This window comes from Heterodontus francisci, chromosome 5 (genome assembly GCF_036365525.1).
Source record: "Heterodontus francisci isolate sHetFra1 chromosome 5, sHetFra1.hap1, whole genome shotgun sequence".
Lineage (NCBI taxonomy): Eukaryota > Metazoa > Chordata > Chondrichthyes > Heterodontiformes > Heterodontidae > Heterodontus > Heterodontus francisci.
This window is the reverse complement of record NC_090375.1, coordinates 158,014,391-158,032,697: the sequence shown is the minus strand read 5'-3', so window position 1 is coordinate 158,032,697 and position 18,307 is coordinate 158,014,391. Positions and strand designations below refer to the sequence as shown.

General features: G+C 43.1%; 1 protein-coding gene across 3 annotated transcripts in view; it reads left to right on the top strand.

Annotated features, from left to right (window-relative positions):
- Positions 1-18,307, top strand: part of LOC137370113 (dual specificity calcium/calmodulin-dependent 3',5'-cyclic nucleotide phosphodiesterase 1A-like) — a 537,696-nt gene that overhangs the window by 354,374 nt on the left and 165,015 nt on the right. For all 3 annotated transcript variants that reach the window (XM_068032286.1, XM_068032285.1, XM_068032287.1), the window contains exons 9-10: positions 5,031-5,132; positions 17,956-18,076. In XM_068032286.1, the coding sequence (XP_067888387.1) occupies positions 5,031-5,132; positions 17,956-18,076 (223 nt within the window). The remainder of the gene's footprint in view (positions 1-5,030; positions 5,133-17,955; positions 18,077-18,307) is intronic.

Sequence of the window (18,307 nt, the reverse complement as noted above, 5' to 3'; positions counted from 1 at the left end):
TATCCCATGTTATGATGAGAAGCACCTATATATTAAGGGAATTAAAGGATGCCACTAAAGGTAGCGTAACTGGGAGCCGGGTTTCAATCATTTATTGAAATTACAATATTCTCAATACACAGGGTCATCAATAAAGCATGCTTATCTTGCATGCTTCTTGGACTAAATCAGCCAACTGAAAATATCATGAGCACCAAAGTTAGCTAAAGGTAGCTTCAAAGCCTGTAGATATGTTTGTTTTCCTCTGATCATTATCACTGTAAACATCATATCAAATAAACATGAAGTTATAGAACAAAGTCTCGTCAACATGAACCATCCTAGCAGTAACTGAGGACATATTACCTTGTCTTTTGGCTAATAATTCAATTTTATATTTACAAGTTACATCAGATTGTCATACCTTTTACAATAGGGCACTCAATCATTGGGTTGTTGTTGTGTAAGGGTTTTTTTGGACATTTGTCAATTTAACCTTTATTTATGTACAGCTACATCAGTTTGAGATGTTTACCATGGCTGGCATTTAATAAGAGAGCGACACTCAAAGTCAGAGCTAACTACAAGTGACCTTATTTAAATGTGTGGAGCCCCATTAGCTCATCCCGAGCACAATAACATTCTATCTTATAGTCTCTTTTGAGGTACCTCATCAAAGGGCCCCATAGGAAACCCATTGATGGTTGTAATTGTTTTGGAGAGAAAAAATTAAGCAATTGATAAGAAGGCTCTTAAGAACCTATGAGCAATGTGGGAAAAAAAACTAATTTTCGAAACTGAGCCAGAAACCACCTTAGTGCCATGACAAAAGTTTACTAGAGTCCCTTTATGTTTACTTACGTGTAGTGCTCATTGGCTTGCAATCTACACTGAGAACTATTAACTATTGCCTTAGAAATGGCACATAGCATTGAAAGAAATGCAGGGATCACAGAATGATACTCTTGTAAATTAAATATTGCCAGAAATGTGCCTCATGCATTACTGGAATGCAGATCAGATATCACAGGCTGCATTTTAAGACTATGCTGCCGAAATAGGCAGAGGGTGTAAAACAATGCTGCCTGCACGCACGGGGACCACGTTGTTGAGCCACCACGATTTCAAACGCAGTGGCTGATTAGCATGACCGCAGTACCAGCCCCGCACCCTGATCACGTGGAGGGGGTGGGCTAGCCATCGCTGGCAGTGGCATCTGGCGCCAATGCGCAGGCACCATTTTTAAAGGGCTTGCAGTCCGAAATGAGCTTTTAAATTTTTGAAGGGCCAGTTACTTTAAAGTTTAAAAAATGAATGGACAAGTCTTCCCATGCATTCTCCCATGTCCCCCCAACCACCCCGCCAATGGCATATCACAACATTCCTGCCCTTTTCACCCTGGAATACCTATATAGAAAATTTTACCTCCCCACCCCACCAAAGTTCAGTACCTTTGTCCTTTACCCCTTCCTATCACCCGCCTGACCAATCCGAGATGTTCTAACCCCTCTCCCAACCTCCCGCACAGAGAAAAAACCTCCTCCCCCTCCCCACAGGTGTTGCGCCACGTTTCCCCGAATGGGATTCAAAGGCACGGCATTGTCGGCCACCACAATAAAGACTGCAACATGCTGCCTGAATCAACTCAGCCGGCATGCTAAGTAGGCATTTACATATGTTAATGCGGGTCCTGTCACCGAGCAGTGAGGCCGCCTCCACAAGGTCTTGCCTTTTACGTTCGTGCCCAGGTGTCCCTGGAGAAGGAGCATGCGGTGTCCGCCGGTAAACTTGAGGCCTCCTGCGACCGGTGGGTAGCGCAAGGACTGGAGTGCATCGTCGACGCCGAGAATGGCATTTTAATTTGAGTTTTTTGATTTATTTATCTGTTTTTAATAAAGTTATTTTTAAAATATGTATATAAAGGGGGCCTGACGAATAAAGGCCCCCTCAGCATAAAATATATAAAAGGGGGCCTGGGGTATAAAGGCCACCTTATATTAAAAAAAAAGATTTAAAAAAAGGCCTTGCTTTGTTGCCGAAATTGGTATGGGGCCTTCCGCTGTCAGGGTCAGTGGCGGGCCTCCTCTGTACCGATCTTCATTTCCCCCATTGCCACCATTCCCTGCGGCGGAGGGGCTTTAAAATCCAGCCCCACAGATCCTCACTCAAACTGTTGCTAAAGTGGTCCTCCAATGGGGAAAATCAGCCCCACCAAATCTGGATGGGAATTTTCCCCATTGGCGCACCCCTTTAGCAACAGTCAGAATGAGGCAAGTGTGAAGGTGATCAATGATATGGAGTGGCCTATGTGTTAGCAGCAGTGGTTGGCAACGTGTCTGTGGTAAACATTTTGAGGCCCGTGATAATTTTAACTGTCTTGACCGAAGCTTGCCTATGAACAGTTTGAAAGTTTTCCATTTCTCACATCATTGTGCCCATTTAACCTTGGATTCCACTGTGCAAATATTAGCGCCTGACCATTCAACAGTCCTGTGAAGCGTCTTCGGGACAGTCTTGTAGGTTAAAGGCATTATATAAATGCAGTTTGTTACTATTTACATCCTGGTCAGTTTGAGCAATTCGTCACTACATTCTGCCCTATTTATGGAGAGAGACTAGGCTCACATAGATTGGAACAAACTTGACCCAGCACCGTCACAAATCTTTCCATCTGTTAACAGCAGGATATTCCTCACTCCTCCTTGGTAGTTGTACCTCACTCACCCCCTGCCCCGGGATTTTAAACAGAAGGAATTTTGCCCCAATAACAACCGCAGTCTACATTTAAGACCTCGCCCATTTCCCATGGCTCCACACATAGATTGCCACACTGATCCTTAAGGGGACCCACTCTCTCCCGAGCTACCCTTTTACTCCTTGGATGAAATAGCATGAATCCTACCTTCTATAAAGCATACAGAGTTCTTTAAGCCTATCTAAGTAGCTAAGGTGTTTTAAATTAGGGATCAACATTGTGGCCCAACTTTGTTCCTTTTTTAAAGTCTCAATATCCCTGACCACGTGAAAGGACCAAAACTGAACACCAAGGTGTTGTACAGTCAAAGAGATATGTTTTGTTTTTCAGTGAATTGTTCTGTGAATGCAGTCTAGTACCCTGTTTGATTTAGCTATAACTTCTCAGCATTGGTTGTGGACCTTTAGAGAATGATACATTATAATACCTAGATCTTTTTCTTTCACCACCAGCTTTAGTTCTGTGACCTGTAAGCATGAGTTCTGCCTTTAAGCATAATACTGCATTTATCTAAGTTAAACATTATTTGCCAAACATGGGCTCAATTCCACTGCACAGTGAAAGCTGCTTGTAGTAGTTGAGCATCCTCTATAGACTTAACACTTGCTCATAACTTTGTATCTTGGCAAATTGTGGATAATTCCTCCAACATCTACATCTAAGTCATTAATAAAGATAGGAAAGAGCAAAGGTCCTAATACCATTGGGACACCACTGGTAAATGGTCTTCAAGTAGACCCAAATCCATTGTCAACAATTTGCCACCGATGAGCATTCTTAATACTTCTGACTGGCGCAGACATCACCTCTTAGAAGAAATAGGTAGTTCATAATATAAGTTAGCATCTGTGTGATTGCTTCAATCGCCTAAAGGGGTCAGAGAGGAATTTTCCATATTGTTATTCCCTAATTGGCCTGGCTTTTTACCTGTTTATTTACCTTTCCCAGAAGATTATATGGGTAGGCAGGGTGAATCTATATTGTAGGCTTTACAATTTTATGGGACAGGCCAGACGGACTAGCTTCTCTTTTGCTGTGAGGTGCTAGGAAGAAGTGGAAGAATCTCCAAAGGTTTGGTAGGTAGGTCATGATGTATAAGTGCTACTCTGTAAGAACTGACTGGTGCCCGCAAGTCCACATTTGTGGACAGAGGCGACCCGAGCTCCTCCTTTCAAACAATTAGTGCATGTCGCGGCTCCAACTCTCGAGGTGGGTTGTGGCAGCAGACCTGATAGCACAGATAAGTCTGAAGGTCTGACTACGACTAATACATGGTGTTCTTCGGAAGCATCCCAATTATGCATATCACACTTTACATGAAAGCATGCCAGGGTAATCATCAATCAGCGAGATGCCAGCAACCATATTTGTAAATATAGTTGTGCCTACCCATCCAACGCTTGGAGAGGTCAATTCGTAGGGTCCAGGTCAGCAAAGAGGGAGATGCAGAGCGGAACAAATGCTGTGAGGAGACTTCTAATAATTTGCACCATTGGTCTGGCATGGCCAGTGACAGAAGTAGTTACCTGCAGCATCCATGAGGCTTCCTTGGCTTTGGGTTTTGCCTGTTACTTCTTAATTCTCTGCTCCTTCAAACTTGGAAAATGCTATTAGTGATCACTCGTAAACACTTCCAGAGTTCCACTCCCCTCACCCACACTCCAAATGTTACACTCCCCTTTTAATTGTTAATTCCTGTGTGGGGTGGGGTGGGGTGGGATGGTTCTCAATAGGTTTTTGGTGGGTGTTGGTGTAGGGCAATGTCCTATTGAATCAGGGGAGTGGGGTGGTGTTGGAGGTACTACCTGGTCGTTGGAGGATGATCTTTGATTCCGGTTTTAAATTGAGTTGATTGGATTCCCTTCAAAGATATTGAACCACCATTATTTTCTAAACTGATTTGGGTTCATGCAGAATTGGGGAAGATTGAATCCTTGAGATCTGCTGATGAAATTATTTTAAAATCAGTATTAGATGTACTTAAGTACATATGTAATTGTTTATCAAAGGTTTTCAAGACGAAATCAACTTAGAGCCCCTCTGTTTAATTGAAGAAGGAATCCCTAATAGGTTCATACCGCAGCACTTTTTTATATACTGAGGTTAATCTTTGGTTCAATTAGTTCAAATTATGAATGGTATTTGAAATGAAGACAATGAGTGACCCTTGTAAAAAGGAATAGTTGACATTTGGGGCGAATGTTGCATGCAAATGAGTTTGAAATGTCAAATTAATTGGCTGGTTTTGTTGAATTTGAATCAAGATGCTCATGATTATCTTTCATTTTCTCCAAAGGGAACTTCGGTCCCTGGTAATTGAAATGGTCTTGGCAACTGACATGTCTTGCCACTTTCAACAAATTAAAGCCATGAGGAATGCTTTGCAGCAACCAGAGGGGTAAGTCATTATTGACAGTGGTCATCTCTTTTAACCATCGGAATACAGTCATTTTTATCCAATTGCATTAACTACTATTTGTTCACTCTCAGCTAAAATTAAACTGCATATGATTTGGCAAACACTGTAAATGACCAATATTCCCAATTTGGGGACAGGGGATATATGAGTTTGAATCCAACTTGAAGTGTTATTTGAACTTTTCCTGCTGAAAAAATGCATAGTTTTCAACTACTCTTCAGGATGCATTGTTGCTTATCGGTGATGGTAGTCTTTGTAGAAAGAGGTTGCTGCAGGATCACTTAAACCTCACAGAAGACACACTTTTTCATTGATAATATGATGTTGAAGGCAGTCATGGAAAGGTATCCAACCCTGATTTTACATTGTAGAGAGGACCACGGCAAGCGGTCGGTTTATTCAGCCTTTTAAATAAATGAAATATTGCTTAACAGTTAATTTGTTTAAAGCAAATTGCATAGATGCATTTAAGGGGAAGCTAGATAAGCACACATAAGAGAGAAAGGAGTAGAAGTTTTTGTGGATGGAATTCAATGAAGTAGGGTGGGAGGGAACTTGTGTTGCATAAACACCGGTGTAGACCAGTTGGGCTGATGGTGTGTTTCTGTGCTGTAAAGTTTATGTAACTCCCTACCTTCTGATCGTGGCCCATCCTTTCGTAGCTGTCTTAGAGATAGAATAAGTTATCAGAATTTCTATCAAACGAAATGATAGATTTCTGATCTGTCAAATATGGATTTGTATGGTGAGCAATAAAGGTCCTAGGGCTTGGCATGAGGAAGCACTAAGTATGTATCAGGTTAACAGGCAACACTTTGTGACCTGCAAACTTGGACTGCCTACCTGATATATGATACTTTTGGGTAGCCGTGCCTTGACATATTACATAGAATTTTATAGCACAGAAATGGGCCAATTGGCATAACAGGTCTATGCCAGTGTTTATACTCCAGACCAGCCTCCTCCCACCTTATGTCATCTCAGCCTATCAATATACCCTTCTATTTCATTCTCCCTCATGTACTTGTTTAGCTTAACTTTTAAGTCCATTTATGTTATTCGTCTCAATCATTCGTAGCAAGTTGCTCAATCTCACCATTCCTGGAGTAAGGAAGCTCCTTCTGAATTCTTTATTGGATTTATTATTGACTATCTCATATTTATGCCCTCAAGTTTTGGACAACCCACAAGTGGAAAATTCCTCTCTACTGCATCTATCCTATTGAATCCTTTCATAATTTTAAAGATAAGTAGATAAGTAATACCAAACATTTAAATAAATTCATAATTCTCAATGAGCATACATTCCCTTGAGGAATAAAAACCCCAATGGTACAACCAGGCCAGTTAAAAGTTAAGGATAGAACTAGGTTAGAAGAGGATTACAATGTTGGCAAAAAGAGCAGTAAGCTTGAGGATTGGGAGTGTTTTCAACATCAGCAAAGGATTACAAAGACATTGATAAAGAGAGTAAACTAGCAAAAAATATAAAAGCAATGTGTAAGAACTTTTACAAGTCTGTGAAAAGAAAGAGGTTAGCGAAAGCAAACATGGTCTGTTAGAGGTAGAGACAGATGAAATTATAGTGGGGAGCAAGGAAATGGCAGCGATGTTAAACAAATATTTTGTGCCTGTCTTCACAGTAGAACACACAAAAATCATACTGGAAAGTATCTAATGTGAATATGGAACTTAAAGTGATTAATATTAGTAAATACAGGAGAAATTAATGGAAGTAAAATCTGACAAATTCCCATGACCTGATGCCCTACATCCTAGGGTTTTAAGAGAGGTGACTGCAGAGATAGTATTGCATTGGTTTTGATCTTCCAGAATTCCCTAGATTCGATAACAGGCTTCCTGGATTGGTAGGTAGCAAATATAACCCTGCTGTTCAAGAAAGGAGAAAACCGGGAGCTATAAGCTGGCTAGCTTGACATCAGTAGTGGAGAAAATACTAAAATCAATTATTAAGGGTGTAGTAACAAAGTACTTGGAAAATCACAATATGATTTGGCAGAGTCAACACTTATGAAAGGGAAATTACAGCTTTGACAAAGCTATGAGAGTTTTTTGAGGGTCTATCTCGCAGGGCAGATAAGGCAGGACCAGTGGATCCAGTATATTTGGATTTTCAGAAGGAATTTCAGAAGGTGCCACACAAGGTTGTTAGACAAGATTATGGGTCATGAGATCTGGGGTAATATATTAGTATGGATGGAGGATTGGTTAACAAACAGAAAACAGAGAGTAGGAATAAATGAGTCATTTTCAGGATAGTAGGGTATAACTAGTAGAGTGCTGCAAGGATCAGTGTTTGGACCTAAGCTATTTACAATCTATATCAATGTCTTAGGTGAGGGGACCAATCTAATCCCACCTTAAAACACCTGATCCATAGCCTTGCAGGTTACAGCACTTCAGGTGCATGTCCAAGTACCTTTTAAAAGAATTGAAGGTTTCTGCCTCCACCAACGTTCCTGGCAGCGAATTCCAGACACCCACCGCCCTCTGGGTGAAAAAGTTTTTCCTCATGTCTCCTCTAATCCTTATCCCAATCACCTTAAATATATGCCCCCTGGTAATTGACCTCTCTGCTGGGGGAAACAAGTCCTTCCTGTCTACTCTATTTAGGTTCCCCATAATTTTGTACACCTCAATTAAGTCACCCCTCAGCCTCCTCTGTTCTAGGGAAAACAACCCTAGCCTATCCAATCTTTCTTCATAGCTGAAGCTTTCAAGCCTTGGTAACATTCTTGTAAATCTCCTCTGTACTCTCTCCAGAGCAATTATGTCCTTTCTGTAATGTGGTGACCAGAACTGTATGCAATAGTCCAGCTGTGGCCTAACCAGCATTTTATACAGTTCCAGCATTACATCCTTGATTTTGTATTCTATACCTTGGCCAATAAAGGAAAGCATTCCATATGCCTTCTTCACCTCTCTTTCTACCTGTCCTGCCACCTTCAGGGACCTGTGGACATGCACTTCAAGATCTCTCACTTCTTCTACCCCTCTCAATATCCTCCCGTTTATTGTATATTCCCTCGCTTTATTTGCCCTCCCCAAATGCATTACCTCACACTTGTCTGGATTGAATTCCATTTGTCACTTTTCCGCCCACTCAACCAAACCATTGATATCATTCTGGAGTCCACGGCTATCCTCTTCACTATCAACTACACGGCCAATTTTGATGTCATCAGCAAATTTCCCAATCATACCTCTCTCATTTCAGTCCATATCATTAATATATACCACAAACAGAAAGGGACCCAGCGCTGAGCCCTGTGGAACGCCACTGGAAACAGCTTCCATTGGCATAAACATCCGTCAATTACTACCCTATGTTTCCTGTCCCTGAACCAATTCTGGATCCAACCTGCCACATTCCCCTGTATCCCATGGGCTTTCATTTCACTGACCACTCTGCGGGACCTTGTCAAATACACAAATCACAAAGCTAACATGCAGGTACAGGAAGCAATTAGGAAGGCAAATAATAAGGGGGTTGGAGAATAAAACTAAGATAGTCTTGCTGCAATTATATAGGATTTTAGTGCAAACACACCTGGAGTATTGTGTACAGTTTTGGTATCCTTACTTAAGGAGGGATATACTTCCCTTAGAGTGAGTTTAATGACGGTTCACTATATTGATTCCTTGTATCACAAATGGGCTGGCTAATGAGGAGAAATTGAGTAAAATGGGCCTATGTTTTCTGGAGTTGAGAAGAATGAGAGGTGATTTCATTGAAATGTATAAAATGTTTTGAAGGTTTGATAGGATAGATGCTGAAAGATTGTTTCCCCTGGCTAGAGAACCTAGAACTAGGGGTCATAGTCTCAGGATAAAGGGGTCGACCATTTAGGACTGAGTAGAGGAGAAATTTCTTCACTTTAGAGGGTTGTGATTTCTCTACCCCAAAGAGCTATGGGGTTGTTCAGTCAACAAGCATATTCAAGACTTATATCGATAGATTTGTGGGCATCAAGGGATCAATGCATATGGGGATGGGGTGGCAAAGTGGTATTGATGTTCAACAATGATGTTTTTGAATAGCGGAGTAGGCTCGAGGAGCTGTGTGGCCTACTCCTGCTCCTATTATGTTGTTATGCTCTCATTAGTCGTCAAATAGGGGTTTAAGCGCAAATACTGAACATTACCCAGTAATTAGCACACATTGGGCTGAATTTTCCCGGCCCCTTAGTGGCAGGCTTGGAGGTGGGGTTGGCCAGGAAAATATGGAGGAGCAGCATCTGGACAGCTCTCTGATGCATTCCCACAGGGGGAGAACTTTCCCAGGGGCGAGCTTGGGAATAGAATCAGCTGCCTGCTCCACAGCAGCGGGCAGCCAGTTACAGTTGTTAAGGCCCCAATTAGGGATGATTTTGCAGCCTCACCAGCATTTTGCTGCTGGAGGCATGCCGCCACCACCTTCCCCCCCCCCCCCCCCCCCCCAACCCTACTGCACGCAGAAGCCACTGCCTCAATGGAGGCAGCCTCCCTGCGGCAGTCCGGGTGGCCATTGGAGCCAAAGGCTCCATCCCCCAGTGATGGAGTCTCGGGCAGGAAAAGCTGTACCCATGGCCCAAATGATTCCTCTAGACAGGGTTCCTCTCCACTCAGAGGAAACTACCAGCTTCTGCCCTCATCATGTTTGATTTTGATTTACGGCTCCGAGGGCACCTCCATCTTCAGGCGCCCTCCCAGTTGCTGACCTGCCTCCGCAGAGCCACCTCTCCCAGTGCAGCTGCCATGATAGGATGGCAAGCTTGGAAGCAGACAAATAGAAAGATTCTGCTGCCGGACATAGTCCCGTCAAGTACAGGCTCGGGAACCCCATTTGGTCCCGATGTTGGAGTCCCGAATCCAGCCAATTGTGTGCCGTCTTGAAATGCCCCCAAATATGTTAGGTTAAAAGTACCAGTTCCTTTGCCCAGTTGAGTGAACTGTCTGGTCAGAAAATTCAGTTATTTCTCTGGCACGATGATTATTTGTAGCGCATGTACACACTTCTAATACTAGCCAGGCTAGATGCTGTTTTGACGAAGGCATCAGTGTGCACGCAGGGTACATCCAATGGATGTATGCAGAATAGGCTGATCATGACTTATGTTTCCCTAACAGCAGCGCAGCACTCAGAATGTGCCACACAGGGAAAAAACTGGCCCAGCACCACCAACGTTCCCTTTAAGATGCACGTATGTGTGACTGCCAACAATATTAAACGGACAATGCTTTGCAACATGCCGGCCTCACACTGCAAAAAGAAATTAGAGGGGACATTGATAGTGACATCAATCGGTGTCTCACATTGATTTGACAATAACACAGCCATTTGGAGCATAATGCTCCAGCTAATGCCATCTCTTAAGTGTGCACAGTTGAATGTGCATTCAGCAGCAGGAAGGAACCACCCCCAAAGCCATTTAAAGGGATCATCAACTACTTTCAAGATAGGTGCTGATTGACCTCGACTTGCTTTTGCTGTGATTGTACAATTGTTATTGGTGAATCATTATGGCACTTAGTTGTGGCCTAACCAGAACTTGACAAAAGTTCAGCATAACTTCCCCGCTTTTGTACTCTATGCCTCTATTTATGAAGCCCAAGATCCCATATGCTTTATAGCTACTCATTCAGTATAACCTGCCACCTTCAGAGATCTATGCACATGTACCCCCAGGTCCCTCTGCCCCTGTGCGTTCTAGAACTGTGCCATTTAGTCTATATTACCTCTCCCTATCCCTTTTGCCAAAATGCATCACCTCACACGTCTCCCTATTAAATTTCATCTGCCACTTGTCTTTCCATTCTGCTCGCCTGTCTATGTCCAATTGCAGTCCATTGATGTCATCCTCACTGTTTGCCACATCTCCAAGTTTGGTATCATGGGCAAATTTTGAAATTGTACTCTGTATTCCAATATCCAGGTCATTTATATAGAACAGAAAAAGCAGTGGTCCTAACACTGACACTTGGGAAACACCACTGTCTACCATCCTGCACTCTGAAAAACAACCATTTACCACGACTCGTTGTTTTCTGTCCTTCAGCCATTTTTTAATCCAAGCTGACACTGACCCTCCGATTCCATGAGCCTCAATTTTGACAACCGGCCTTTCCTATGGTACTTTGTCAAATGCTTTCTTAAAATCTTTATAGACAATGTCCACTGCATACCCTTCACAACCTTCTCTGTTATTTCAGAAAAAAATCAATTAGATTAGTCAAACATAATCTGCCTTTTCAAATCCACACTGGCTAACCTTAATCAACTCAAACCTCTCAAAGTGCCTGTTAATTTTTTCCATGATTATTGTTTCTAAAATCGCACCCACCACTGAAGTTAAACTAACTGGCCTGTAGTTGCTAGGACTGTCCTTACCTGCTTTCCAACTACTGTGGAATCTCCCTGCTCAGCATAGTGGGGAAAGTCTTTGCTCGAGTCGCTCTGAACAGGCTCCAGAAGCTGGCCGAGCGCGTCTACCCGGAGGCACAGTGTGGCTTTCGTGCAGAGAGATCGACCGTTGACATGCTGTTCTCCCTTCGTCAGATACAGGAGAAATGCCGTGAACAACAGATGCCCCTCTACATTGCTTTCATTGATCTCACCAAAGCCTTTGACCTCGTCAGCAGACGTGGTCTCTTCAGACTACTAGAAAAGATCGGATGTCCACCAAAGCTACTAAGTATCATCACCTCATTCCATGACAATATGAAAGGCACAATTCAACATGGTGGCTCCTCATCAGAGCCCTTTCCTATCCTGAGTGGTGTGAAACAGGGCTGTGTTCTCGCACCCACACTTTTTGGGATTTTCTTCTCCCTGCTGCTTTCACATGCGTTCAAATCCTCTGAAGAAGGAATTTTCCTCCACACAAGATCAGGGGGCAGGTTGTTCAACCTTGCCCGTCTAAGAGCGAAGTCCAAAGTACGGAAAGTCCTCATCAGAGAACTCCTCTTTGCTGACGATGCTGCTTTAACATCTCACACTGAAGAATGCCTGCAGAGTCTCATCGACAGGTTTGCGTCTGCCTGCAATGAATTTGGCCTAACCATCAGCCTCAAGAAAACGAACATCATGGGGCAGGATGTCAGAAATGCTCCATCCATCAATATTGGCGACCACGCTCTGGAAGTGGTTCAAGAGTTCACCTACCTAGGCTCAACTATCACCAGTAACCTGTCTCTAGATGCAGAAATCAACAAGCGCATGGGTAAGGCTTCCACTGCTATGTCCAGACTGGCCAAGAGAGTGTGGGTAAATGGCGCACTGACACGGAACACAAAAGTCCGAGTGTATCAGGCCTGTGTCCTCAGTACCTTGCTCTACGGCAGCGAGGCCTGGACAACGTATGCCAGCCAAGAGCGACGTCTCAATTCATTCCATCTTCGCTGCCTTCGGAGAATACTTGGCATCAGGTGGCAGGACTATATCTCCAACACAGAAGTCCTTGAAGCGGCCAACACCCCCAGCTTATACACACTACTGAGTCAGCGGCGCTTGAGATGGCTTGGCCATGTGAGCCGCATGGAAGATGGCAGGATCCCCAAAGACACATTGTACAGCGAGCTCGCCACTGGTATCAGACCCACCGGCCGTCCATGTCTCCGCTTTAAAGACGTCTGCAAACGTGACATGAAATCGTGTGACATTGATCACAAGTCGTGGGAGTCAGTTGCCAGCATTCGCCAGAGCTGGCGGGCAGCCATAAAGACAGGGCTAAATTGTGGCGAGTCGAAGAGACTTAGTAGTTGGCAGGAAAAAAGACAGAGGCGCAAGGGGAGAGCCAACTGTGCAACAGCCCCAACAAACAAATTTCTCTGCAGCACCTGTGGAAGAGCCTGTCACTCCAGAATTGGCCTTTATAGCCACTCCAGGCGCTGCTTCACAAACCACTGACCACCTCCAGGCGCGTATCCATTGTCTCTCGAGATAAGGAGGCCCAAAAGAATCTGCCTTTTCAAATCCACACTGGCTAACCTTAATCAACTCAAACCTCTCAAAGTGCCTGTTAATTTTTTCCATGATTATTGTTTCTAAAATCGCACCCACCACTGAAGTTAAACTAACTGGCCTGTAGTTGCTAGGACTGTCCTTACCTGCTTTCTTGAATAAGGGTGTCACATTTGCCACCCTCCAATCCTCTCTCGTATATATGGAGGATTGAGGATTATGGCAAGACCTTCTGCTGTCTTCACCCACATGTCCTTTAATAACCTGGGTTGCAAGCCAGATAACCATCAAGCCAGGGGACCAACTATCGTTCAATGAAAAGTGCAGGAGGGCATGCCAGGAGCAGTAACAGACATACCTCAAAATGAGATGTCAGCCTGGTGAAGGTACAACCCAGGACTACTTGCATGCCAAACAGCAAAAGCAACATGTGATAGACAGGGCTAAGCGATCCCACAACCAACAGATCAGATCTAAGCCCTGAAGTCCTGTCACATCCTGTTGTGAATGGTGGTGGACAATTAAGCAACTAACAGGAGGAGGAGGCTCCACAAATATCCCCACCCCCTACAATGGGGGAGCCCAACACATCAGTGCAAAAGACGACTGAAGCATTTGCAGCTATTTTCAGCCAGAAGTGCCGAGTGGATGATCCATCTCGGCCACCTCCTGAAGTCCCCAGCATCACAGATGCCAGTCTTCAGTTAATCTGATTCACAACACGTGATATCAAGAAATGGCTGAAGGCATTGGATATTGCAAAGGCTATGCGCCCTGACAACATTTCGGCAATAGTACTGAAGACGTGCTCCAGAACTAGCTGTGCCCCGAGCCAAGCTGTTCCAGTACCACTACAACACTGGCATCTACCCAGCAATGTGGAAAATTGCCCAGGTATGTCCTGTGCATAAAAAGTAGGATAAATCCAACCTAGCCAATTACTGCCCCATCAGTCTACTCTTGATCATCAGCAAAGTGATAGAAGGGGTCATCGACAGTGCTATTAAGCAGCACTTGCTCAGCAATAACCTGCTCACTGATGCTCAGTTTGGGTTCTGCCAGGGCCACTCAGCTCCTGACCTCATTATAGCCTTGGTCTAAACATGGACAAAAGAACTGAACGCCAAAGGTGAGGTGCGAGTGACTGCCCTTGACATCGAGGTAGCATTTGACTGAATATGGTTCAAGGATCCCTAGCAATACAGGAGTCAGTGGGAATCGGGGGGTGGTGGTGGTGGGGGGGGGGGAGGGTGGGGGTGGGGGGGGGGGGGGTGGATGGTGGGGAGAGTGATGGTGGGGAGAGTGATGGTGGGGGATGGAAACTCTCTGCTGGTTGGAGTCATACCTAGGACAAAGGAAGATGGTTGTGGTTGTTGGAGGTCAGTCAAGCTTACTACTATTCTTCTCAGCATTATAAGCCTCTTCTTTTAATCTAATACTATCCTTAACTTCCCTAGTAAGCCATGGATGGATTTTTCTCACTGAGTTTTTGCTTTTTAATGGAACATAGTTTTGTTGAATGTTATGAATTATTTCTTTAAATGTTTCACACTGTTTATTTGCCACTATACCTTTTGTTTAAGTTTAAGATTCTTGTTTTGGACTTGAGTATGTTGTTCTCAAACTTAATATGGAATTAAATTAAATTATGATTACTTTTTCCAGAGGAAATGAGATAACTATTTAATCCTGCCTCATTACACAATATTAGTTCTAAAATAGCTTTGTCCATAGCTGGTTCCACAGTGTATTGTTGTCAGACGCATCACAAAAGCTACAAACTTATCATCCAGTTGACCTTTGCCCATTTGATATATGATAATGAAAGCCCCCCATGATTATTACATTGCCTTTGTTATAAGCTCCAATAATTTCTGAAATAATGCTCTGTCCAATAGTGTAACGACTGTTAGGGGGTCTATAAATTACTTCCACCAGCTTTTCCTGACCCTTGTTATTCCTAATCTCCACCCATACTGATTCTATTTTCTGATCTTCTGAACCAAGATCATTCCCTACTACTGTCCTTATGTCATCCTTTATTATCAGTAATACTCCTCCTTTTCCTTTCTATCTTTTTAAAATGTTGTGTAACCTGGAATATTTATTTCCCAACTTTGTCACCTTGTAACCATGTCTCTGTAATGATGATTATATCAAACCTATTTATCTCTATTTGTTCCACTAGTTCAATTATCTTGTCACAAAAGCTTTGTGCGTTCAGATAAGGAGCCTTTAATTTTATTTCTTGACTGCTGCTCTTTGCATGTACCTTATTTGCTGATGCACTATTACCCTTACACCTTTGTCCCTTCCTGTCCCACTCTGCTTGTCTTTACCCAAATCATGCGCTGCTCTATTTGCTTGACATTTCCCTTTAGATTTCTAAATCTCCCTTCATCTGACCCCTATCTCCTTTTATTTTAAAGCCCTCACTTCAACATTGGAGAAGATGATCTCCAAGCTCTGATCAAAGCCCTGTGCCATTTGGTGCCAGACTCCTCCATGCTCTTTGGCAGTGACTATAGGCTTTCTGGCAGGCATGCTAATGCACCAAGCATTTCATTGTGTATACCCATCAGCCTTCTTCTGTTGGCCACACACTGAAATCCTCATCTGAGTCTTCCGTAGCAGAATGCATGTCTGACCTCGCCTTCCAGCAAGCTGGCACTAGTGCTATGTTGTCCCCTGCCATGGCTGCAGACCACATTTATCTGGGGTCTTTCCACATGCAGCTCCCACCTCGAAGCTACTGTCCAAAGTATGCATAGTGTCAGTATCTGTGTTGTTGGCAGTGTATTTAAATGTGAGTGAAGGTGTTTCTTCTTCAGCACTGTCTTCCTGCTCTTCCACCTTTTGCTGTTCCACCATTTCCTGGAGATCTTGTAGTTCTTGGGTTTATGAAAGGAGAAACAGACAAGATTAGGGTTGTGATGAGAGGAGTGGGGTAAAGCAAGATGTACGTGCTTACAGTATCTGCATCTTGTATATCAGAACAGATTGTGAGGTAAGGGGGATGTGTGAAGGATAGTTAGGTATGAGGATACCTTCATCTTCAATGGTTTCAGCCCCATCATAGCCACTCCAGTGATGCCAAGCACCGTCTCCTCCATGGGGCTGAGGACATGCAGCCGTGCCTATCTTCTGCTGATTAGGTGTTGCTGCCACTGGTTATGCACTACCTTGTCTGCAAGAGAGAGGAAGTGTGTCAGTGAGTGTGGTGTAATGTGTTTGGCTGCCGTGATTGAGCAGCGCAAGTTGTGGGATGTGGGTGTGAGGCGTGCAGCAGTGCTATGCATGTGAGGGTGCGATGAAGCTATGAATGTTAGGTATGAGTTGTGATTGATAGAGATTGTTGGTAGGTCAATGATGGGGATGTGATGCATTGAGCAGTGGCTGAGGCTAGTAGCGCAGTTTTGGCATAAGGCATTTGAAGATGCATTCAGTGACCTGGACCACTCCATTGTCCTTCAGAATCTACTACTTATTATCATCCATTAAGGGTGCCTAATGATGATAATGATAAGACTCAAATGTTAATGATTTCAGAAATGTATGTCTTCAGCATTTGGCAGTGCAGCCAACCAGATTCTTAATCCCTTTGACCAAAAGTAAATAACAAACTTAAAGACTCTAAACATGGGCCTTCAGTTACCATACTCCTTCCTGTTCGTGTAAACATTTGCCGATATGGACCAGATTGTGCTGTGGCAGGACATCTAGCAGTGTCCGTCATAGTTACATTTACCCCTGCACCCTTCAGCTCACACAACAGTTGTGTCCACAAAGTTGCAAAAAAGTAAGCTGATAACTCTGCAGTGAGGGAAACAGGGCATCTGGGACCTGAATGAACAGGGAAGCCAACTGTGTATCCCCTTAAGTAATCAGATTGAAGGATTAAGAAGGACTGAGAATTAAATGTCAATTAGAATGGCTGAATTCAATATCAAACCAAGTACAGAGAGAGAAATAAAGGGAGAGTAAGGTTGGATTAAGAGAGAGAGAAAATGAAACATAAAGGCAAAGTAAAATTAAAGTAAAAACTTTCAATTTTACATTTTAAAACTCTTCAACAATTAATTCCTGAAGGAATGGTTTTCCACACTTATAGTAGTTAATTTTCAGTGCCAGAGAGGTTGATTGGCAGTAATTAATCATTATCACATTGTCAAAAGGATATTTGTTGAAATGGCAAAAATTAATCCGTCTGACTAGTTTAATTTTTGTGTACCATGCAAATGCAGCAACTTCATGCCCTTCAATACATTTATGGTGAGGCAGACAGTAAGATGCTGTTTTCGCAAAGGTACTGGTGGAGCAGTGCCACTAGCACAACAATCTTTGGATACTTGTGTTTAACCATGCATCTGCTCCTCATCTGAAATTGCTGTACCATTTAATTAAAAATTAATGTAAAGGCCATTAGCCTCACCATTATTCTTGACAGCAAAATCTGGCCCAATATATATTTGCATATGCAGTCCATCTGGATTTTGCAACCTTTTCTTATCATAAAATGAGGCATTTTATGCACAAAGGATAAATAAATTCATGTATGTGGTAAATGGTACTAACTGTGGGATTAATGTTGTGATTTAGTGCTCCCGATGCAGAGCTCTGTGGATGGGAGCCTGAGCACGATATCAGGTACAGAGGTCAGGGGTACAGATTGCATGTATATTTTCCACTGATTGAATTCCTGATATGTGTTCTCATCATCAATTAAAAAATGATTGCAAACATATGTCACATAATCTGTGCTGTGCATATTCTTTTAACCCTCTGGTGACGTTACACTAATTTGGCAGTTGCCTGAACTAGTAATTTCTATCATCGCAGGATTGACAAACCAAAGGCCTTCTCGCTATTGCTGCACACTGCTGATATCAGCCATCCTACTAAAGCCTGGGAATTACATCATCGCTGGACCATGGCACTATTGGAGGAATTCTTCAGACAGGTGATAACAATAGTCAGCTGAGATTACAAAGCATTAAACAGATTCTAATGTTACTGAGAGTTATTTTGATGTTTGTAGGAGAACCCTAAGGGACAATAATTTAACTGTTTCCAAATATTGGGTAGATTTAATGGTATAACACTTCTGACAAAGAGAGTCAGACACTGGGAGCACTAGTTGGAATATTGTATTTGCAGTTAGCATGCAAAATGGTTAGTTTAGGAAGATTTC